Source organism: Salvelinus fontinalis, chromosome 40 (genome assembly GCF_029448725.1).
Source record: "Salvelinus fontinalis isolate EN_2023a chromosome 40, ASM2944872v1, whole genome shotgun sequence".
NCBI classification, from domain to species: Eukaryota; Metazoa; Chordata; class Actinopteri; order Salmoniformes; family Salmonidae; genus Salvelinus; species Salvelinus fontinalis.
In genome coordinates, this window is record NC_074704.1 from 29,113,244 (window position 1) to 29,137,358 (window position 24,115).

The 24,115-nt window shown below is 42.9% G+C and overlaps 1 protein-coding gene across 4 annotated transcripts in view; it reads left to right on the top strand.

The window, feature by feature from the left end:
• The window catches only part of LOC129839348 (spectrin beta chain, non-erythrocytic 1), a 118,511-nt gene that overhangs the window by 63,207 nt on the left and 31,189 nt on the right, over positions 1 to 24,115 (top strand). For all 4 annotated transcript variants that reach the window (XM_055906724.1, XM_055906725.1, XM_055906722.1 and 1 more), the window contains 6 exons: positions 991 to 1,144; positions 1,431 to 2,301; positions 9,666 to 9,803; positions 15,622 to 16,378; positions 18,681 to 18,883; positions 24,022 to 24,112. In XM_055906724.1, coding sequence (XP_055762699.1) covers positions 991 to 1,144; positions 1,431 to 2,301; positions 9,666 to 9,803; positions 15,622 to 16,378; positions 18,681 to 18,883; positions 24,022 to 24,112 — 2,214 coding nt within the window. The remainder of the gene's footprint in view (positions 1 to 990; positions 1,145 to 1,430; positions 2,302 to 9,665; positions 9,804 to 15,621; positions 16,379 to 18,680; positions 18,884 to 24,021; positions 24,113 to 24,115) is intronic.

Consider the following 24,115-nt stretch of genomic DNA (forward strand, 5'->3'; position numbering starts at 1 on the left):
GCAAACAGGCAGGTGAATCAAAGCTAGGACTGAAGGCTATAACTGGTTTTCACAAACGAGCTAGGAAAAGGCTTAGTAGAGTCAAAACAAACAATACCTCACAAAGGCACAAACAAAATGAACTGAACTAAATAAGGAGCTGATGAGACCAGGTGAAATCAATGAACAAAAATGAAAGACAGGGCTATGTTCAAGAACACAAAGAAACAGGGCTACGTTCAAGAACCCAACGAAACAGAACACAAGGTTGACTAAGAAAATAAATACAGAACCTTACAGTAGTGGTTGATTTGGATTGATTTTGACACTTCATCTAAATTATAAAAGTTTCAAAGTTTGCTCTCCTCACCTTGAAATAAATACTCATATTGCGTTTCAAAGTTGGATCATTTTTTTTTACTAGTATCTCATTCTGTAATGACCATTTACCATGTCATTTTCATGGAAATACATGGTAATGTATATACTTTAAAAGAAAGTGCTGCCCTAGTTTTTTTGTAAACTTATCCTTGAAGCCCAGTTACAGGGATTGACTGAAATTAGGCCCACAGTCATTGTTATCAATATCTCGTTCCAGAAAATGTTCATTCCATAGATCACTCCACATACTCAGTGACATGATCGTGTGTGTGATGTTAATATGGTGTGTTTGGCCTGGACTGTGTCTGTGACTGAGCCCTATCGGCCCTGATCAGAAGCTGTGCACTGGATAGGAAATGGGGTGCTTTGGGATGTAACCCGAGTGTCCTGTTCCTCTGTCCTGGCAGACCTCAATGAGGAGTGCAAAAAAAGTATGAATGTATGTACTTGTAAGTCGCTCTGGATAAGAGCGTCTGCTAAATGACTTAAATGTAAATGTAAATGTAAAGTGCACAACAAGTAAACGATTCATATTGGCAACTGACGAACTAAGGCCAGTGTAATTGAAGGTGCCTGTATGTTGCTAACACACATGCCGGTATGTCATGCCTTTATGTCTCTGCCACACAGATGATGCTACTGTCCCAGGACTATGGGAAGCATCTGCTCGGAGTGGAGGATCTCTTGCAGAAACATGCCCTGGTGGAGGCTGACATCGGCATCCAGGCCGACCGAGTCAAAGCTGTCAACAACAATGCTCAGAAGTTTGCCATCGACGGCGATGGTAAGAATGACCTAAACATTCCGACTGCTATTATTCTAATTGTGAATCATATTGTTATCACTTGTGTTGTATTATTAACTGATGATGATAATATATGTCAACACACAATTTTACAGTTCAGTTGTATAGCATAGCATTTTGCAAGATATACACAAGCAAATGGAAAAATAAACATGAAAGGTATAATCAACGGAATGATATCATAACATGTAAGTCAATACAGTACGATGTAAATCTGTGGGTGCTGCAAGATGCTAACTGGGCCTCTGTTCTGTCTCCTCTACAGTTTACAAGCCCTGTGACCCTCAGGTAATACGCGACCGCGTGGCACACATGGAGTTCTGCTATCAGGAACTGACCCAGCTGGCTGCCGAGCGACGGGCCCGCCTGGAGGAGTCCCACCGCCTCTGGAAGTTCTTATGGGAGATGGCCGAGGAGGAGGGCTGGATCCGTGAGAAGGAGCAGATCCTGTCGTCGGACGAGAGCGGCAAGGACCTGACGGGCACTGTGCGCCTGCTGAGCCAGCACCGCGCCCTGGAGGACGAGATGAGTGGCCGTGCAGGTCACCTGCAGCACACCATCACTGAGGGCCAGGCCATGGCCGACGGCGGCCACTTCGGCGCTGCCAAGATCCGTGAATGCATCACCAACCTGCGGGCACAGTGGGCAGCGTTGGAGGAGCTGGCAGCCGTGAGGAAGGCCCATCTGGAGGAAGCGTGTGCCCTGCACCAGTTCCAGGCGGACGCAGATGACGCCGACGCCTGGACCCTGGATGCCCTGCGCATCGTGTCCAGCGGCGAGGTGGGCCATGACGAGTTCTCCACACAGGCCCTGGTGCGCAAACACAAGGACGCCACCGCCGAGGTGGCCAGCTATCGGCCGGTGATCGATGCACTCCATGAGCAGGCGGGCGCCTTGCCTGAGGAGCAGGTCCAGTCGGAAGAGGTCAAGGGCCGCCTGGCAGGCATAGAGGAGCGCTACAAGGAGGTGGCCGAGCTGACCCGGTTGAGAAAGCAGGCACTGCAGGACGCCCTGGCCCTCTACAAGATGTTCAGCGAGGCGGATGCCTGCGAGGTGTGGATCGATGAGAAGGAGCAGTGGCTCAACAGTATGGAGATCCCAGAGAAGCTGGAAGACCTAGAGGTCATTCAGCACAGGTGAGAGAACCCATATATATATATATATAAATGCATGCTGAAGTCATAGTCGACCCCTAGCGCCTACACCTTTAGGCCTGATTTAGCTTAGTGTGCCACTCAAATACTTGACATACAGATCCAGTCAAAAGTTTGGACACACCTACTCATTCCAGGGGTTTTCTTTATTTTTACTATTTTCTACATTGTAGAATAATAGTGAAGATGTGAAATAACACACATGCAAGCAGTTTTTGGAACAATGTTGTCGATTTTCAAAACACTGTACAGAAGACACGTAACTCTGGCCATTTGCAAAACATTAAAGGCCCGATTCCGACCCGAGTTAAGTGTGTGAAAATGGAACGTAATTCCTTTTTTATGCACTTTTCTCTAAATGTGTATTCTGACCTTGAATTTAAGAATGAGAATAGCGTGCTATTCACCTGCTATTTATTTTGGCGAATAAGTTGAAGTGTGGCAGAGGTGTGTCTACACATACGCCGTATTCTGACCTTGACTTAATTTCCTAATCATTCCAACACCTTTACACACGAGGAAGCAATTAATAAGGTCTAGCGAACCTGTTAGTTCCAAGTGGAAAAATCATCTACTGAATTTTTTTCCTATAAAAATAACACCATTCCCCATGCAATGTAATTTACAACTTGATAAGAGCTATTGATAACAGCTAAGTAAATGAGTCATCCATTTGAAGAAGGTAATTGTAAATATAAATAACACTTATTTTAGATGTGTGCCACCCCTATTACTAGCCTGTTCAACCTCTCTTTCGTATCGTCTGAGATTCCCAAAGATTGGAATGCTGGGGGAGACACTAGACCCAAACTGCTACAGACAATATATCTATTCTACCCTGCCTTTCTAAGGTCTTCGAAAGCTAAGTTAACAAACAGATTACCGACCATTTCGAATCCCCACCATACCTTCTCCGCTATAAAATCTGGTTTCAGAGCTGGTCATGGGTGCACCTCAGCCACGTTCAAGGTCATAAACGATATCATAACCGCCATCAATAAGAGACATTACTGTGCAGCCGTATTCATCGACCTGGCCAAGGCTTTTGACTCTGTCAATCACCACATTCTTATTGGCAGACTCAACAGCCTTGGTTTCTCAAATGATTGCCTCGCTTGGTTCACCAACTACTTCTCTGATAGAGTTCAGTGTGTCAAATCGGAGGGCCTGTTGTCCGGATCTCTGGCAGTCTCTATGGGGGTGCCACAGGGTTCAATTCTCGGTCTAACTCTCTTCTCTGTATACATCAATGATGTCGCTCTTGCTGCGGGTGATTCTCTGATCCGCCTCTACGCAGGCGACACCATTCTGTATACCTCTGGCCCTTCTTTGGACACTGTGTTAACTAACCTCCAGACGAGCTTCAATGCCATACAACTCTCCTTCCGTGGCCTCCAACTGCTTTTAAATGCTAGTAAAACTAAGTGCATGCTCTTCAAACGATTGCTACCCGCACCCTCCCGCCCGACTAGCATCACTACTCTGGACGGTTCTGACCTAGAATATGTGGACAACTACAAATACCTAGGTGTCTGGTTAGACTGTAAACTCTCTTTCCAGACCCATTTTAAGCATCTCCAATCCCAAATTAAATCTAGAATCGTCTTTCTATTTCGCAAACAAAGCATCCTTCACTCATGCTGCCAAACATCCACTCGTAAAAATGACCATCCTACCGATCCTTGACTTCGGCGATGTCATTTACAAAATAGCCTCCAACACCCTACTCAATAAATTGGATGCAGTCTATCACAGTGCCATCCGTTTTGTCACCAAAGCCCCATATCCTACCCGCTACTGCGACCTGTATGCTCTCGTTGGCTGGCCCTCACTTCATACTCGTCGCCAAACCCACTGGATCATCTACAAGTCTTTGCTAGATAAAGCACCGCCTTATCTCAGCTCGCTGGTCACCATAGCAGCACCCACCTGTAGCTCGCACTCCAGCAGTTATATTTCACTGGTCACCCCCAAAGCCAATTCTTCCTTTGGCCGCCTTTCCTTCCAGTTCTCTGCTGCCAATGACTGGAACGAACTGCAAAAATCACTGAAGCTGGAGACTCATATCTCCCTCACTAGCTTTAAGCACCAGCTGTCAGATCAGCTCACAGATCACTGCACCTGTACATAGCCCATCTTCAATTAGCCCATCCAACTACCTCATCCCCATACTGTATTATTATTATTTATTTATTTTCTTTGCACCCTGGTATCTCTACTTGCTCATTCATCTTCTGCACATCTACCATTACAGTGTTTAATTGCTATATTGTAATTACTTCGCCACCATGGCCTATTTTTTTGCCTTACCTCCCTTATTCTACCTCATTTGCACACACTGTATATAGACTTTTTCTACTGTATTATTGACTGTACGTTTGTTTATTCCATGTGTAACTCTGTGTTGTTGTATGTGTCAAACTGCTTTGCTTTATCTTGGCCAGGTCACAGTTGTAAATGAGAACTTGTTCTCAACTAGCCTACCTGGTTAAATAAAGGTGAAATAAAATACATAAATATTTGACCTTATAATCGCTTGAGACAAATGTGAAACCAGTCATATGGAAGCAAACTGATGTATATCCACATATCAACTTTCCCACAGTAAAGTTTATGAAATGCTGTGCCATTACACAGAATTTAAATTGTACAGCATTTTAACTTGCAGTGATGGGCACTTTGGAATCTCTTAATTGTAGGCATACCCTGACTTTCTCTGTTTCATATTTCTACCATGTTAAATATTAGTAATAGTTGATAATATTAAAAAAGACAGACTAATTAAATCATTATGGAGCAGAACACAAACCAAGCCGTAACAGTTTGAATTCGACGCATGGCACAATACTTGGCTGTGTCATCACACAGTTCCATGGTTAGTGCAGGCAATAGACGAGGGTATAGCCTACTATTGTACACTATTCTCCATATTACAATTCTATGTTCACTAATCTTACAACATTACCATGGGTTAAAGAACTGAATGTGGCAATTTTCAGAATGACTCAACACCATTTTTTTATATTCTAACCCTAAACAATCTACAAAATCAGAGTAGTTTTTAATCTATCAATTGGTGCTGAAATGGAGATCCCTTCATTGATCCCTAATATTCTGAACCCATTTTCGCGATTTACAAAACTCTTTCCATGACATTGACTGACCAGGTGAATCCAGGTGAAGGCTTTGATCCCTTGTTGATGTCACTTGTTAAATCCACTTCAGTCAATGTAGATGAAGGGAAGGAGACAGGTTAAAGAAGGATTTTTAAGCCTTGAGACAATTGAGATATGGATTGTGTATGTGTGCCATTCAGAGGGTGAATGGGCAAGACAAAATATTTAAGTGCCTTTGAACGGTGTATGGTAGTAGGTGACAGGAGCACCGGTTTGAGTGTGTCATGAACTTCAATGCTGCTAGGTTTTTCACACTCAACAGTTTCCCATGTGTATCAAGAATGGTCCACCACCCATAGGACATCCATCCAACTTGACACAACTCTGGGAAGCATTGGAGTCAACATGGAAAGCTTTCAAAACCTTGTAGAGTCCATGCCCTGACGAATTGAGGCTGTTCTGAGGACAAAAGGGGGTGCAACTCAATATTAGGAAGGCATTCCTAATGTTTTGTACATTCAATGTATTCTATTGAGTCTGTCAACAAAATAAAAAATCAAAGGTACGCCGTATATAAAGGGATTGCTTAAGATAAATGTACTGAAAACCCTATTGAATGAAAAATCCACGAGAAAGTGGGAGGGTTTTCAGAGGTTGATTTCAATTTATTAAGCGCAGGCAAGGGAACCGCGCCTGCAAAGCCTGTTACGCACCTTTACAAGGTAAGTCTGAATACCAACTACTGAGAAGTGCTGAGGAAAGACGTAATTTCCTAAGTCGGAATCGTGTCCAAAATGTAGTTTACTTCTCATAAAATCATTTGGATTCATCAAAACTATAATATACCATCAAAACTGCAAATACAGTAATCGAAAGACTGCCTGAAAAAAGATTTTCACAATCATAGATGCCTCTTGAGTCAAGCTGACACAAAAGAAAGTTAGTCTGTTTAAAAAATGTGCAGTCACTAAATCATGACGATCCAAATTGGAAAACAAACTATCAAAAGGTGCAAAGTTATGGAAAATTACTCTACTTTTATGTATATTTCACCGAACAATTTCACATTGTATGCAGGATTCATTCATCTGTGTCACCACAGTCCAATTCCATGTATTCTATACATAGGCTGGTCTACCGATAGGTTTGTAGACTTTCCATCACCAAGCAGAAAAACAATCCCAAAGAGAAAAAAGGAAAGGTGAATACAATGGAGGAACTGCTGATACGAATGGATAGGCTTCCATTTACACCAAAGGGTCACAATGTAATGGAAGATTACAATCAGTGCCGGATTACCGAATGGGTATGCAGGGCACGTGCCCTGAGGCCCCCCCCCCCCAACCTCTGCTATATTTCACATGAATTTACACTGATAGAGCCATTTTACAATTTTGTGCACTAGTATTTACTGATTTCTGGAAACAATGGACAGATTTGCAAAATTCTCTTATGTGAATAAAACACTTCACTGTGAATTTTGTATTCATTGATGGCAGTTATATTTCAGGTTTAGCAAAAGGGTGTCTAAGAGATGCAATCCAAGTAGAAAGAAAAGAAAATGATCAGAAGATCTGCAAATGTATTTGAGCATTTGATCACTGATGTTCTGCTATAGGTACGTTTGACCACAGTTACAAAAAACTGTTTTACATGATTGAGAAAAACTGTAAATATACAAATGAGTTATAATGCAACAGCTCCTCCTACTGGGCGTTAGGTGCCCTATTTGTTAGGTTCCTTTCTAGAAACTGAAATTCACCTTAAAACTTCTTACGGCTGAAATCCCGTTAACGGGATCGATATGACAACCGCCAGTGAAAGTGCAGGGCGCCAAATTCAAACAACAGAAATCTCATAATAAAAATTCCTCAAACATACAAGTATTATACACCATTTTAACTTCTTTGGGCTAGGGGGCAGTATTTTCGCGTCCGTGACTTTGGATTTGTTTACAAAACGCGCTAACAAATGTAACTACTTGGACATAAATGATGGACATTACCGAACAAAACAAACATTTCTTGTGGGAGTCCTGGGAGTGCATTCCGCCGAAGATCAGCTAAGGTAAGTGAAGATTTATAATGCTATTTATGACTTTTGTTGACTAATATGGCAGATATATTTGTGTCTTGATTGGGCTCTGAGCGCCGACTCAGATTATTTCATGGTTTGCTTTTTCCGTAAAGCTTTTTTGAAATCTGACACAGCGGTTGCATTAAGGAGAAGTGCATCTAAAATTCCATGTGTAACAGTTGTATCTTTTAGCAATGTTTATTATGAGTATTCCTGTAAATTGATGTGGCTCTCAGCAAAATCAAAGGATGTTTTGGAACTTCTGAACTAAATACTCATAATGAACATTGATAAAAGATACAAGTGTTATGCAGGGAACTTTAGATAAACTCCTTAATGCAACCGCTGTGTCCGATTTCAAAAAAGCTTTTCGGAAAAAGCACACCATGCAATAATCTGAGTACAGCGCTCAGAGCCCCAAAAAAGCCATAGAGATACCCGCCATGTTGTGGAGTCAACAGAAGTCAGAAATAGCATTATAAATATTCACTTACCTTTGATGATCATCAGAATGCACTCCCAGGAATCCCAGTTCCACAGTAAATGTTTGTTTTGTTCGATAAAGTCCATAATTTATGTCCAAATACCTAATTTTTGTTCGCACGTTTAGTTCACAAATCCAAATTCACGAGGCGCAGGTCAGATGAAAAGTCAAAAGGTTTCATTACAGTTCGTAGAAACATGTCAAACGATGTATAAAATCAATCTTTAGGATGTTTTTAACAAATCTTCAATAATGTTTCAACCGGAGAATTCCTTTGTCTTTAGAAAGGAAAAGGAACGCAGCTACCTCTCACGGGCGCGCGCCTGACTGGGCTCATGGCATTCTGCCTGACCTCTTACTCAATCAGCTCTTATTCTCTCCTCCTTCACAGTAGAAGCCTGAAACAAGGTTCTAAAGACTGTTGGCATCTAGTGGAAGCCTTAGGAAGTAAAATATGACCCCATAGACACTGTATATTGGATAGGCAAAGACTTGAAAACATACAAACCTCAGATTTCCCACTTCCTGGTTGGATTTTTTCTCAGGTTTTTGCCTGCCATATGAGTTCTGTTATACTCGCAGACATCATTCAAACAGTTTTAGAAACGTCAGAGTGTTTTCTATCCAAATCTACTAATAATATGCATATCTTAGCTTCTGGGCCTGAGTAGCAGGCAGTTTACTCTGGGCACCTTATTCATCCAAGCTACTCAATACTGCCCCCAGCCATAAGAAGTTAAAAAGAAAATTATGAAATAGATTTTTGAAACAGACAGAAGAAGACAGATAATACAAGGAGAAAATTTGGTTAATCCCCAAACAGGGGAATACGTCTGAGGTGCATTCATCAGGGTACAACGTTGTGGAACGTTCAGATAAAAATAAGGTATGTGGAACAAACATGCCTCTGACATGTATCTAATCAAATCTAATTTTATTGGTCACATACACGTGTTTAGCAGATGTTTTTGCAGGTGTAGCGAAATGCTTGTGCTTCTAGTTCCGACAGTGCAGCAATATCTAACAATTAGTATCTAAAAATGTCACAACAAATACCTAATACACATAAATATAAGTAAAGGAATGGAATTAAGAATATATAAATATATGGACGAGCAATGTCAGAGCAGCATAGACTAAGATACAGTAGATAGTATAGAATACAGTATATACATATGAGATGAGTAATGCAAGATATGTAAACATTATTAAAGTGACATTATTAAAAGTGACTCGTGTTCCATTTATTAAAGTGGCCAATGATTTCAAGTCTGTGTATGTAGGCAGCAGCCTCTCTGTGCTAGTGATGGCTATTTAACAGTCTGATGGTCTTGAGATAGAAGCTGTTTTTCAGTTTCTAAGTTCCAGTTTTGATGCAACTGTACTGACCTCGCCTTCTGGATGGTAGTGGGGTGAACAGGCAGTGGCTCGGGTGGTTGTTGTCCTTGATGATCTTTTTGGCCTTCCTGTGACATTGGGTGCTATTAGGTAGTAGAAGGAATCATGTCAGCTCTATTCATGACAGTTCTATCTGCAGCGTTCCACAACATTGGCCTGAACGTGGCCTGATCAATGTCCGTATGCTATCTTAAAATTAGTTTTGAAGAGAAAATGGTTTGTTTTGAAGTGGAACTGATTGGTCATGACATGGCATGCTCTCTCTTTCCCAGGTTCGAGAGCCTGGAGCCTGAGATGAACAACCAGGCGTCACGCGTCGCTGTTGTGAACCAGATCGCCAGGCAGCTGATGCACAATGGACACCCCAGTGAGAAGAACATCAAATCCCAGCAAGATAAGCTCAACAACAGGCAAGTTGAGCCATTCACAGACAGACGTCACACAGACAGACGTCCTGTCATACAGATGCCGTAGCTTAATTTGATCATCCTGTTGCGAAATGCAAACTTGTAGTGTATTCGAGGTTTAACATGTCTTCAAGGGGGACTCCTGAGTGGTGCAGCGGTCTAAGGCACTGCGCTACTACAGCCTCAGGTTCGATCCCAGGCTGTGTTACAGCCGGCCGTGAACGGGAGCCCAATGGGCCGGCGCCAATTGGCCCAACGTCGTCCGGGTTAGGGGACTTGGCAGGTGGGATTTCCTTGGCTCATCGCGCTCTAGCTTCGGTCGTCAGTTGGAAAGTGTTTCCTCTGACACATTGGCGGCTGGCTTCCGGGTTAAGTGGGCAGTGTGTCAAGAAGCAGTGCGGCTTGGAAGACGCATGGCTCTCGACCTTCACCTCTCCCGAGTCTGTTGGGAGTTGCAGTGATGAGACAAGATCGTAACTACCAATTGGATATCACAACAAAGGGGGTAAAAAATGTATAATCAAAAATCACGGCTTCTAAAGTTTAACTTCCACTTAAAATGTTCAGACTTGATTTGCCCTAATTAAAAATGTATCAACCCCTACAAAAAATGTCCAGTAATTATAATTCACATTTCCTGTTGCTGTAGGATTATTTTCCTGCAGTAGCAAACTGGCTCAAATTAATATCCTACATCTGTAGCTGATATGTCCCTCAGTGGAACGCGGATCAGCTGTTTGTTCACCCTCACCCTGCCGCAATTGCTAATAACCCACCCACGCAGTTGCCCGACTATATGTGATAAAGTGAAACTCTGAGTCCCACTGTTGACCCTAACCCACTAATATAGAACATTTAGATATGTTTCTACTTAGCCTACCAAAATGTTGGAAATTATATTTGTTTGTCAACTTGTCTAGAATTAGATACATGCAGCTTCTCTTCTGTCATTATGTGTTGCCCTAGAAGACTAAATAAACCCTTGCTCACCAGAATAATGTCATAAATCAATGGAATGAATGCTTCAATGTAGTTGTGAAAACTTCAGTGAAGTTTTCTGAGTGATCTCTGCTTCTTTCACGGTACAAAGACGTTTAGGGACCGGGGAGAAAATACAATAACTATAAAATAACGTAAAATATTTTATGTGCAAAATGTTCAAATGACGTCAGTTTGACCGGTTGTAAGGAAATATAAATATATGAAAACAACCCAACATCTTTCTGATAACATTTCAATTTGGCTTGGGTGCATATTTGTGTCTGACTGGCTCAAATCAGTCTTGTTTTTGTTTTTTTACATTGGATAAAAGTAGAGAATCAGAGCTACAAAATGGTTATTATACACTATTTTTGAGGAACAATGGGAAAGTACTTCTGCTTTGAAAGTTGATACACTTTTCAGAAAAGGGTCTTTGAATGTTTTGGTACCTACTGGAGAGCTCTCCTTGTCTACACTCATTCAGCATTGTTCAAACCCTCTTAAGCCAGCCCCACCCATCTCTTTAAGGATTAACATGTGAGGTCATGTGCTAAACAATGAGTAGTGCAGTAAAGATTACATCTAAACGTGGTAGTAGACTACAATAAGGAACAATTCTAAAGGTTAACAGAGTGTCCAGATAAAACTATGTTATAAAGATTAGATGACGCTTACCCAGACAAAATCTTTTAAAAAATCTAAATTGATGGGTCATGTGAAAGAAATGCTATAATCCCCAGCCACATCCAGTGGTGGAAAAAGTTTAAAAAAAATTGTAGCAGCAACGTATTAGGAGAGAGTCATTTGAATAGAGGCACTGCAGATAGTGCTGATGACTGGTCCGTCCGAACCACACATTAACAAGGGAATCTATATTCGGAGAGCCTGTTTCTGTCCTGCCCTTGACTTTGGTCCAGTGCATGTGATGTCCATAGCCTCTATGTCACAAAACTCCCTGATCTTCTCAAAAAGATAAGTTTGTCTAGCTGTGTCCAGTCCAGGTGGTGCTTGTACAGGCATACCATCTATGGGAGGAAGAATGTCAGTGTTGCGCAGCAGCTGAAACCTGGCCCTGACAGTCCGAACGCACCTTGGCGACGACAAGACCAGGCTCCAGAGCATCGAAGCTGTAAAACAGGGAATAAAAAATAAAAAACAGAAGACATTACAACCATGCACAACATCAATTCACCTCCCCAAGTTTAGATAAGAAGAATAACCTCATACAATGCAATGAAAATGATTTTCACCTGAAGTGCTGGTACTGCTTGATCTGTGGCAGCGGCCTGAAGTGCGGAGTCATGTGTTGTTGCCATCCATTGCTTTCCACCAGCACCGTATCATCTTCCAGTCCAACCAGCTGTGGGATGTTGACCCCTGTCACAGTGCTATCCTTCACAATACCAGCAATCTCAGACAAAGTGATCACTCTGGTCTTTCTGAAGCGCTGCTTGATGAGGCCGAAGCACCAGTCGGGGGCAAACTTGTGATCAGGATGTGAAGGTCCAGACTGTTTGCTGGTTCAGTAGGGGCCCCCAGCGACAGAAATAATGTGACATCAATAAAAGTAGTGCCAATCATGTTGGAGGTCAATTAAATAATCAAAACGTGTTTATGATTTACATACCGGGTTTTGTCATCGATTCCTTGTAGAGACATGGGATGTCAGCAGCTTTCCACCAAAGTGTTTGTGTCCTGGGTGGCGTCCTGGTAATAGTATTGCATTATCCTCTGCGTAGTTGTTGATGAAGTTCACCACTCGCTGCCACCCATCTGCCCTTCATCCACACAATATTTCATGACCCTAAATCCTCCCGCTCAACGGATGTTACCACAGGTTAGGAGTCAACCCGCGCATCACTAATGTCCCTTGTATTCACAACATTTATGGTTGAAGTTAGCACTTTCAGGTTCTGATTTAATGCCATTCAATATGATTGGCAACTACAGTGCCTTGCGAAAGTATTCACACCCCTTGGTATTTTTCCTATTTTGTTGCCTTATAACCTGGAATTAAAATAGATTTTTTGGGGGGTTTGTATCATTTGATTTACACAACATGCCTACCACTTTGCCTACCACTCAGTTACAGCTGCAAGTCTCTTGGGGTATGTCTCTATAAGCTTGGCACATCTAGCCACTGGGATTTTTGCCCATTCTTCAAGGCAAAACTGCTCCGGCTCCTTCAAGTTGGATGGGTTCCGCTGATGTACAGCAATTTTAAGTCATACCACGGATTCTCAATTGGATTGAGGTCTGGGCTTTGACTAGGCCATTCCAAGACATTTCCATTTTTCCCCTTAAACCACTCGAGTGTTGCTTTAGCAGTATGCTTAGGGCCATTGTCCTGCTGGAAGGTGAACCTCCGTCCCAGTCTCAAATCTCTGGAAGACTGAAACAGGTATCCCTCAAGAATTTCCCTGTATTTGGAACCATCCATCATTCCTTCAATTCTGACCAGTTTCCCAGTCCCTGCCGATGAAAAACACCGGATGGTGTTCTCGGGATGAGTTCTCGGATGGTGTTCTCAGGATGAGAGGTGTTGGATTTGCGCCAGACATAGTGTTTTCCTTGATAGCCAAAAACCTAAATTTTTGTCTCATCTGCCAGAGTTCCTTCTTTCATATGTTTAGGGAGTCTCCCACATGCCTTTTGGCGAACACCAAAGGCATGTGTTTGCTTATTTTTTTCTTTAAGCAATGGCTTTTTGTGCGAGGTGTGTCATCGAACCGGTACCATTGGTACCATTGATGCAGACTATACGCACCAGGTCTCCAGTACTCCTCCACAGCCCGGTACGTCCTGTGCCTGCTCCTCGCACTCTCCCTGAAGTGCGTGTCCCCAGTCCGGTGCGTCCTGTGCCTGCTCCTTGCACTCTCCCTCAAGTGCGCCTTCCAAGTCAGGTACATCCTGTGCCTATTCCCCGGATTCGCCCTGAAGTGCGTGTCACCAGTCTGGTGCCACCTGTGCTAGCTCCACGCACTAGGCCTCCAGTGCGCCTTCCCAGTCCGGTGCGTCCTGTGCCTGCTCCTTGCACTCTCCCTCAAGTGCGCCTTCCAAGTCAGGTACGTCCTGTGCCTATTCCCCGGATTCGCCCTGAAGTGCGTGTCACCAGTCTGGTGCCACCTGTGCCAGCTCCACGCACTAGGCCTCCAGTGCGCCTTCCCAGTCCGGTGCGTCCTGTGCCTGCTACTCGCACTCACCCTGAGGTGCGTGTCACCAGCCCGGTGCCACCTGTGCCAGCCCCACGCATCAGGCCTCCAGTGCGCCTCCCCAGTCCAGAGCTTCCGGCGACGGTGCCCAGTCCGGAACCTCCTGAGACGGTCCACTGTCCGGAACCTCCTGAGACGGTCCACGGTCCGGAGCCTTCCTCTGCGCCGATGCCCAGTCCGAGAACAGCGTCCAGTCCAGCTCCAAGGCAGGAGCCTTCCTCTGCGCCGATGTCCAGTCCAAACACGGCGTCCAGTCCCGCTCCATGGCAGGAGCCTTCCTCGGCATCTAGGTCCAGTCCAGGCACAGTGTTCAGCCTGGGTCCATGGCTGGATCCGCGGGATGAGCGGGTTCTTCGGCCCGCACCAGAGCCGCCGCCAAAGATGGTGGATCCGCAAGCTGAGCGGGTTCTTTGTCCCGCACCAGAGCCACGCACGATTTTGCGGCCGGGGTCCGCACCTTTGGGGGGGTACTGTCACATCCTGACCATAGAGAGCCGTTATTTTCTATGGAAGAGTAGGTCAGGGCGTGACTGGGGGTTAGTCTAGTTTATTATTTCTATGAGAGGTTCTAGTTTTGTTTTTCTATGTTGGTGATTTTGTATGATTCCCAATTAGAGGCAGCTGGTAATCATTGTCTCTAATTGGGGATCATATTTAGATAGCTTTTTCCACCTGCGTTTTGTGGGATATTGCTTGTGTGTAGTTGCATGTTAGCACTCTATTGTCGTCACGTTTAGTTTTTATTGTTTTGTTGTGTGGTTCACTTATTTCTAATAAAAGATCTGGATCCCAGATGACGCTGCACGTTGGTCCGAGTATGCTTCCAACGATCGTGACCGTCCCTGACCTGTTTGGAGAGCGCCTTGGTCTTCATGGTGCCGCTTGCTTGGTGGCGCCCCTTGCTTAGTGGTGTTGCAGACTCTGGGGCCTTTCAGAACAGGTGTATATATACTGAGATCATGTGACAGATCATGTGACACTTAGATTGCACACAGGTGGACTTATCTAATTATGTGACTTCTGAAGGTAATTGGTTGCACCAGATCTTATTGAGGGGCTTCATGGCAAAGGGGGTGAATACAAATGCATGCACCACTTCTTTATTTTTTAGAATTTTTTGAAACAATAAAAAAAAAAAAAATCACTTCACTGATTTGGACTATTTTATTTGTGTCCATTGCATTAAATCTAGGTAAAAATACATTTAAATTACAGGTTGTAATGCTACAAAATAGGAAAAAAACTTTTACAAGGCACTGTACCTGATGCCAAATGAAGAAACCAAAAGATGATTAGGTTATTATAATGTAGTTAAGCAGTTATGTGATTTTAAATATGCCTGACCTTTACTTTTCTCATGGTGAGTTAATAATACCTATTGACTCAAAATTGTGTTATTGTGTGTTGGATATCACTGTATCCTTTGAATTGAGCCCGACAATAATATTGGTTGTCATCAAATTAATTGGCTAGTTCAGTCAATTTGAGCCTTGGTCTGGCAACAACAGGGTTATGGTTGGTTTGATTCCCGTACGGGCCACAAATATTGAAATATGTGCCACTGTCTGTCAACTGGATAACAGTGTCTGCTAAATTACCATATTTCTATTTATTAATTTGTTCCTCAGATGGAGCCAGTTCCGGGATCTGGCGGACCAGAAGAAGGAGTCTCTAATCTCGGCGCTGGGTGTGCAGAACTACCACCTGGACTGCAACGAAACCAAGTCATGGATCCGCGAGAAGACAAAGGTCATCGAGTCCACCCAGGAGCTGGGCAACGACCTGACGGGTGTCATGGCGCTGCAGCGCAAACTCACTGGCATGGAGCGTGACCTGGCTGCCATCGAGGACAAGCTGGGCGACCTGCGCGGCGAGGCAGAGCGGCTGGCCTGCGAACACCCGGACCAGGCCAAGGCCATCAAGGACCGCCTGGCCAAGATCACCGCCGTGTGGGAGGAGATGAAGGCCACACTGCGTAATCGCGAGGAGTCCCTTGGTGAGGCCAGCAAGCTGCAGCAGTTCCTGCGCGAGCTGGATGACTTCCAGTCGTGGCTGTCGCGCACACAGACCGCCGTCGCCTCGGAGGAGACGCCCAACACGCTGGCCGAGGCAGAGAAGCTGCTAGCGCAGCACGAGGGCATCAAGAACGAGATCCGCAACTACGAGGAGGACTACCAGAAGATGCGCGACATGGGCGAGATGGTGACCCAGGGCCAGACCGATGCCCAGTACATGTTCCTGAGGCAGCGGCTACAGGCCCTGGACACGGGCTGGAATGAGCTGCACAAGATGTGGGAGAACCGGCAGAACCTGCTGTTCCAGTCCCACGCCTACCAGCTGTTTCTCAGGGACACCACGCAGGCCGAGGCCTTCCTCAACAACCAGGTACGTTGATTGGTCGATTCATTTGAGTTTAAATTCTATTCCAAGAGTGGAAAAATCTTAGCCTAGGAATCCAAAGTGAATGGTTCCGTTTCACTATTATTTCATTTCACTGATTCCACTCATTCAAAATTAGATTTTTGGTAACAGTTTATTTTAACTTTTCACGAGCCTCTACCCCGGGTCCGGGAGCACCCCCCCCCCCACACACACTGATTAGCATCGCTAGCATAGCGTCACAATTAAATAGTAGCATCTAAATATCATTAAATCACAAGTCCAAGACACCTAATGAAAGATACAGATCTTGTAAATAAAGCCACCATTTCAGATTTTTAAAATGTTTTACAGGGAAGACAAAATATGTAAATCTATTAGCTAACCACGTTAGCAAAAGACACCATTTTTCTTTGTCCACCATTTTCTCTCTCCACCAGTAGCTATCACCAATTCGGCTAAACTAAGATATTGATAGCCACTAACCAAGAAAAAACCTCATCAGATGACAGTCTGATAACATATTTATGGTATAGGATAGGTTTTGTTAGAAAAATGTGCATATTTCAGGTATAAATCATAGTTTGCCATTGCAGCCACCATCACAAATCTCACCAAAGCGACTAGAATTACTACAGAGAGCAACTTGTATTACCAATTTACTCATCATAAAACATTTCTTAAAAATACACAGCACATAGCAATGGAAAGACACAGATCTTGTGAATTCAGACAACATTTCAGATTTTCTAAGTGTTTTACGGCGAAAACAGAATAAATCGTTATATTAGCATACCACATATGCAAACGTTACCCGAGCACTGATTCTAGCCAAAGAGAGCGATATCGTATCATCGCCAAAATATATTAATTTTTTCACTAACCTTCTCAGAATTCTTCAGATGACACTCCTGTAACATCATATTACAACATACATATAGAGTTTGTTCGAAAATGTGCATATTTAGCCACCAAAATCATGGTTAGACAATGACAAAAGTAGCCCAGCTGGTCAGAAAATGTCGTGCACCTTATTAGACAGTGATCTAGTCTTATACATAAATACTCATAAACTTGACTAAAAAATATAGGGTGGACAGCGATTGATAGACAATTTAATTCTTAATACAATCGCGGAATTACATTTTTAAAATTACCCTTACTTTTCAATACAGGTTGCGCCAAGCAAAGCTATACCTAACAAAATGGCGGAACGTGCGTTTAACATTTTTCTACAGAACAACGATTTATCATCTTAAATATTTCTTACTATGAGGCGATCTTCCATCAGAATCTTGGGCAAAGAATCCTTTCTTGGGTCTAATCTTCTTTTGGTCGAAAGATGTCCTCTTGTCTGTCGAAATGCCCACTAACGTTCGACCGGGACCCCGAAACGTGCCCAGCACTTCAAAGTGCACAACAAAGCAATGCGTCAAAATCGCACTAAACGGAAATAAATTGATATAAAACGGTTCAAATTAACTACCTTATGATGCTGTTAACACCTATAATGAGTAAAAATATGACCGGAGAAATATTACTGGCTAAACTAAAGCTTGGAAGGAGGCGAGTCGGATGTCCTTAGCGCGCCACGCGCAGGCAGCCAAAGGAAGTTACTTCCGGTATTTAGTGTTTTATTCAGCCCCTGATTGCGCAATCGACTCCATTCAAAGCGTCATCACGCACTGACACCCAGGGGAAGACGTAAGCAGTGTCTGTTTCTCCATAGCATTTACAGTGACCTTTAAACTGACTCCAGATCAGTGGCCAAAATGTTTGAAATCTGACTCCCTATCATGAAAAGTGCTGTAGATTGAGTTCTGTTTCACTCAGAGACAAAATTTCAACGGCTATAGAAACTAGAGAGTGTTTTCTATCCAATAATTATAATAATATGCATATTGTACGAGCAAGAATTGAGTAGGAAGCCGTTTAATGTGTAGAGCAAATTATGCTAATGCGAAACAGCACCCCCTATAGTTGCAAGAAGTTAAAGTCCTCTTTTAGCTGTTATTACCTAATTTTACTAGGCAGGGATGTGGTAAAAATGTGTCATTTTTCGTGCGCAACTAGGACATGCTGCTTTGCCAATCAAAAAAGTAAATTTCAGAAAGTGTTCAATGTGCTTTAGATTGAATTCCAGCATGGTTGGGTTCTATATTCTGTTTCAGTTCTGTCAATTCAAGAATTTCAGTTTACTCCCTAACTGATTTGAAATGGAATTGACCCCAACCTGGATATCCAGTCTCAGTCACAGGATTTTCTAATAATCCCACTTACTCTCTCTTTTTAATAACCCTAATCTTAGGAGTACATGCTGGTCCATACAGAGATGGCCACTACGCTTGAGGGGGCCGAAGGAGCCATCAAGCAGCAGGAGGACTTCATGACCACCATGGACGCCAACGAAGAGAAGATAAACGGTGTGGTGGAGGCTGGCAGGCGACTGGCGAGTGATGGCAACATCAACGCCGACCGCATCCAGGAGAGAGTGACGTCTGTTGACGACAGGTTAGCCTGTCTAGGATCAGCGTGGCGCTAGCGGCACACCCCCCCCCCCCCCCCCCACTGAAAAACCAGTGCCGCGAAATTCAAAAAAAATATTTTTTTAAAATATTTAACTTTCACACATTAAAGTCCAATACAGCTAATGAAAGACACAGATCTTGTGAATCCAGTCAACATTTCCGATTTTTAAAATGTTTTACAGGGAAGACACAATATGTAAAGATGTACATCTATTACCTAAAAACACATTAGCATAATCCACCATCTTTTATTTGTCCACCAACACCAGTAGCCATCACCAATTCGGCTAAACTAAGATATTTATAGCCCCTAACCAACAAAAAAACTCATTAGATGACAGTCTGATAACATATTTATGGTATGGGATAGGTTTTGTTAGAAAAAAGTGCATATTTCAGGTAGATGGCATAGTTTACAATTGCACCCACCATCACAAATGGACTAGAATAATTACAATGAGCAACGTGTTTACCTAACTACTAATCATCAAACATTTCGTAAAAATGCACAGCATACACGAATCGAAAGACACAGATCCTGTGAATACAGACAATATTTCAGATTTTCTAAGTGTCTTACAGCGAAAACACAATAAATCGTTATATTAGCTTAGCACATAGCAATTAGCAGCCCAGCATTGATTCTAGCCAAAGTGAGCGATAAAAGTCAACATCGCCAAAAGATATTAATTTTTTCACTAACCTTCTCAGAATTCTTCCGATGACACTCCTGTAACATCACATTACAACATGCATATACAGTTTGATCGAAAATGTTTATATTTAGCCACCAAAATCATGGTTAGACAATGTGAAATGTAGACAAGCTGGTAAAGAAAAAGTCCTTGCGCCACTTAGACAGTGATCTACTCTTATACATAAATACTCATAAACGTGACTAAAAAATATAGGGTGGACAGGGATTGATAGACAATTTAATTCTTAATACAATTGCGTTATTACATTTTTTAATTTATCCTTACTTTTCAATACAGTTTGCGCCAAGCGAAGCTACGTCAAAAAACATGGCGTCCTAAGCCACTAAAATGTTTCGACAGAAACACGATTTATCATAATAAAAATGTCCTACCTTGAGCTGTTCTTCCATCAGTATCTTGGGCAAAGGATCCTTTCTTGGGAGAAATCGTCTTTTGGTGGAAAGCTGTCCTCTTGCCATGTGGAAATGTCAACTGCGTTCGGGATGAACTGAAAAGCGTGCCCAACTTTTCACATCGTTGCAAAAATAAATGTCCCAAAATCGCACTAAACGGATATAAATTGCTATAAAACGCTTTAAATTAACTACCTTATGATGTTTTTAACTCCTAAAACGAGTGAAAAGATGACCGGAGAAATATAACAGGCTAAACTAACGCTTGGAACAGGTGCGCGCCGGTGTCCTCTAGGCTCATGACGCAGCTCCCAAAGAATGACTAGCTTCAGGGTTTTTTCATTTGTAGGGCCTGTGAACGCGCAATCGACCCCGTTGGAATCGTCATCACGTAAAGGCATCCAGGGGAAGACGTAAGAAGTGTCCGTATAGTCATAGCAACGACAGTGCCCTTTTAAATGACTTCAGAAGAGTGGCCAACATTTCTCAAATCTGACTCCATGTCAGGGAAATTGCTGTAGAATGGGCTCTGTTCCACTTAGAGACAAAATTTCAACTCCTATAGAAACTATAGACTGTTTTCTATCCAATAATAATAATAATATGCATATTGTACGATCAAGGATTTTGTGGGAAGCCGTTTAAAAAATTAGCCAAATTAGCATAAATAGTCTAAACAGCGCCCCCATCCCCAACAGGTTAAAAGCCTCTTCTGCTGTATAGTTACAAATGACACTGGTGGACAGGTCGTAATTTTTGCGGTTACTCTGCTGCGCAGATTAGATCCCACACCTGTTGTTGGAGTATTTAATGCCCCAGGAACCACATTAATATGATAAAGCAATCTCCTGGAAATGGGATACCTAGTCAGTTGCACAACTGAATGCATTCAACTAAAATGTGTTTTCCGTATTTAACCCAACCACTCTGAATCAGAGAGGTGCGGGGAGGCTGCCTTAATCGACATCATCAGCGCCCGGGTTAATTGTCTTGCTCAAGGGCAGAGCAGCAGATTTTTCCACCTTGGGGATTCAAACCAGCAACCTTTCAGTTACTGGCCCAAAAGGCTACCTGCACAGCTTTACTGCGAAAAAGACTACCCAGAATACAACCAATGGTTAGATATATGACCACCCAGTTATTAGGTTTACAGCTACCACAAATGCCAGTACAACACTTGATATTGATCTTTGCATTTACTTGGTATTGTGTATCATGATGTAAAAATTAATGTAGAAAAATCTACAGAAATGTACTACAGTTTACATACACTTCGGTTGGAGTCATTAAAACTCATTTTTCAATAACTTCACAATTTTCGTGTTAACAAACTATAGTTTTGGAAAGTTGGTTAGGACATCTACTTTGTGCATGGCAAGTCATTTTTCCAACAATTGTTTACAGACAGATTATTTCACTTATAATTCACTGTATCATAATTCCAGTGGGTCAGAAGTTTACATACACTAAGTTGACTGTGCCTTTAAACAGCTTGGAAAATTCCAGAAAATTATGTCATGGCTTTAGAAGCTTCTGATAGGCTAATTGGCATAATTTGAGTCAATTTCAAGGCCTACCTTCAAACTCAGTGTCTCTTTGCTTGACATCATCGGGAAAAAAATAAATCAATTTTTTTTTTAAATCAGCCAAGACCTTAGACAAAAAATTGTAGTCTGGTTCATCCTCGTGAGCAATTTCCAAACGCCTGAAGGTACCACGTTGCTCTGTACAAACAATAGTACGCAAGTATAAATACCATGGGACCACACAGCCGTCATACCGCTCAGGAAGGAGACGTGTTCTGTCTCTTAGAGATTAACGTACTTAGGTGCGAAAAGTGCAAATCAATCGCAGAACAACAGCAAAGGACCTTGTGAAGATGCTAGAGGAAACAGGTACAAAAGTATCTATATCCACAGTAAAACGAGTCCTATATCGAAATAACCTGAAAGGCCGCTCAGCAAGGAAGAAGCCACTGCTCCAAAACCACCATAAAAAAAGCCAGACTATGGTTTGCAACTGCACATGGGGACAAAGATCGTAATTTTTGGAGAAATATCCTCTGGTCTGAAGAAACAAAAATATAACTATTTGGCCATAATGACCGTCATTATGTTTGGAGGAAAAAGGGGGAGGCTTGCAAGCCGAAGAACACCATCCCAACCGTGAAGCACGTGGGTGGCAGCATCAAATCAAAGTTTATTTGTCACGTGCGCCGAATACAACAGGTGTAGTAGACCTTACAGTGAAATGCTTACTTACAGGCTCTAACCAATAGTGCAAAAAAGGTATTAGGTGAACAATGGGTAGGTAAAGAAATTAAACAACAGTAAAAAGACAGGCTATATACAGTAGCGAGGCTATAAAAGTAGTAAGGCTACATACAGACACCGGTTAGTCAGGCTGATTGAGGTAGTATGTACATGTAGATATGGTTAAAGTGACTATGCATATATGATGAACAGAGAGTAGCAGTAGCGTAAAAGAGGGGTTGGCGGGTGGTGGATGGGGACACAATGCAGATAGCGCGGTTAGCCAATGTGCGGGAGCACTGGTTGGTAGGCCCAATTTAGGTAGTATGTACATGAATGTATAGTTAAAGTGACTATGCATATATGATAAACAGAGTGTAGCAGCAGTGTAAAAAGAGGGGTTGGGGGGGCACACAATGCAAATAGTCCGGGTAGCCATTTGATTACCTGTTCAGGAGTCTTATGGCTTGGGGGTAAAAACTGTTGAGAAGCCTTTTTGTCCTAGACTTGGCACTCCGGTACCGCTTGCCTTGCGGTAGTAGAGAGAACAGACTATGACTGGGGTGGCTGGGGTCTTTGACAATTTTTAGGGCCTTCCTCTGACACCGCCTGGTGTAGATGTCCTGGATGGCAGGCAGTTTAGCCCCAGTGATGTACTGGGCCGTACACAATACCCTCTGTAGTGCCTTGAGGTCAGAGGCCGAGCAATTGCCGTACTAGGCAGTGATGCAACCAGTCAGGATGCTCTCGATGTTGCAACTGTAGAACATTTTGAGGATCTCAGGACCCATGCCAAATCTTTTTAGTTTCCTGAGGGGGAATAGGCTTTGTCGTGCCCTCTTCATGACTGTCTTGGTGTGTTTGGACCATTCTAGTTTGTTGATGATGTGGACACCAAGGAACTTGAAGCTCTCAACCTGCTCCACTACAGCCCCATCGATGAGAATGGAGGCATGGTCGGTCCTGCTTTTCCTGTAGTCCACAATCATGTCCTTATTCTTGGTTAAGTTGAGGGATAGGTTGTGTGGGTGCTTTGCTGCAGGAGGGACTGGTGCACTTCACAAAATAGATGGCATCATGAGGAAGGAACATTATCTGGATATATTGAAGCAACATCTCAAGACATCAGACAGGAAGTTAAAGCTTTGTCGCAAATATGACCCCAAGCATACTTCCAAAGTTGTGGCAAAATGGCTTAAGGACAACAAAGTCAAGGTATTGGAGTGGCCATCACAAAGCCCTGACCTCAATCCTATAGAGAATTTGTGGGCAGAACTGAAAAAGCGTGTGCGAGCAAGGAGGCCTACATACCTGACTCAGTTGCACCAGCTCTGTCAGGAGGAATGGGCCAAAATTCACCCAACTTATTGTGGGAAGCTTGTGGAAGGCTACCCAAAATGTTTGACCCAAGTTAAACAATTTAACGGCAATGCTACCAAATACTAATTGAGTGTATGTAAACTTCTGACCCACTGGGAATGTGATGAAATAAATAACAGCTTAAGTAAATAATTCTCTCTACTATTATTCTGACATTTACATTCTTAAAATAAAGTGGTGATCCTAACTGAACTAAAACAGGGAATTTTTACTCAGATTAAATTTCAGGTATTGTGAAACTGAGTTTAAATGTATAAGGTGTATGTAAACTTACAACTCTATATATGGTACACACAACTGGTAGCTTGCTTGTGGTAGTCACAATTAACATGGGATCTATTATCCATGATCAAATCTGTTTACCCAACTTTTGCACAGGCATAAGAAGAACCGCGAAGCTGCTCTGGAGCTACTGATGAGGCTGAAGGATAACCGGGACCTTCAAAAGTTCCTACAGGATTGCCAGGAGGTC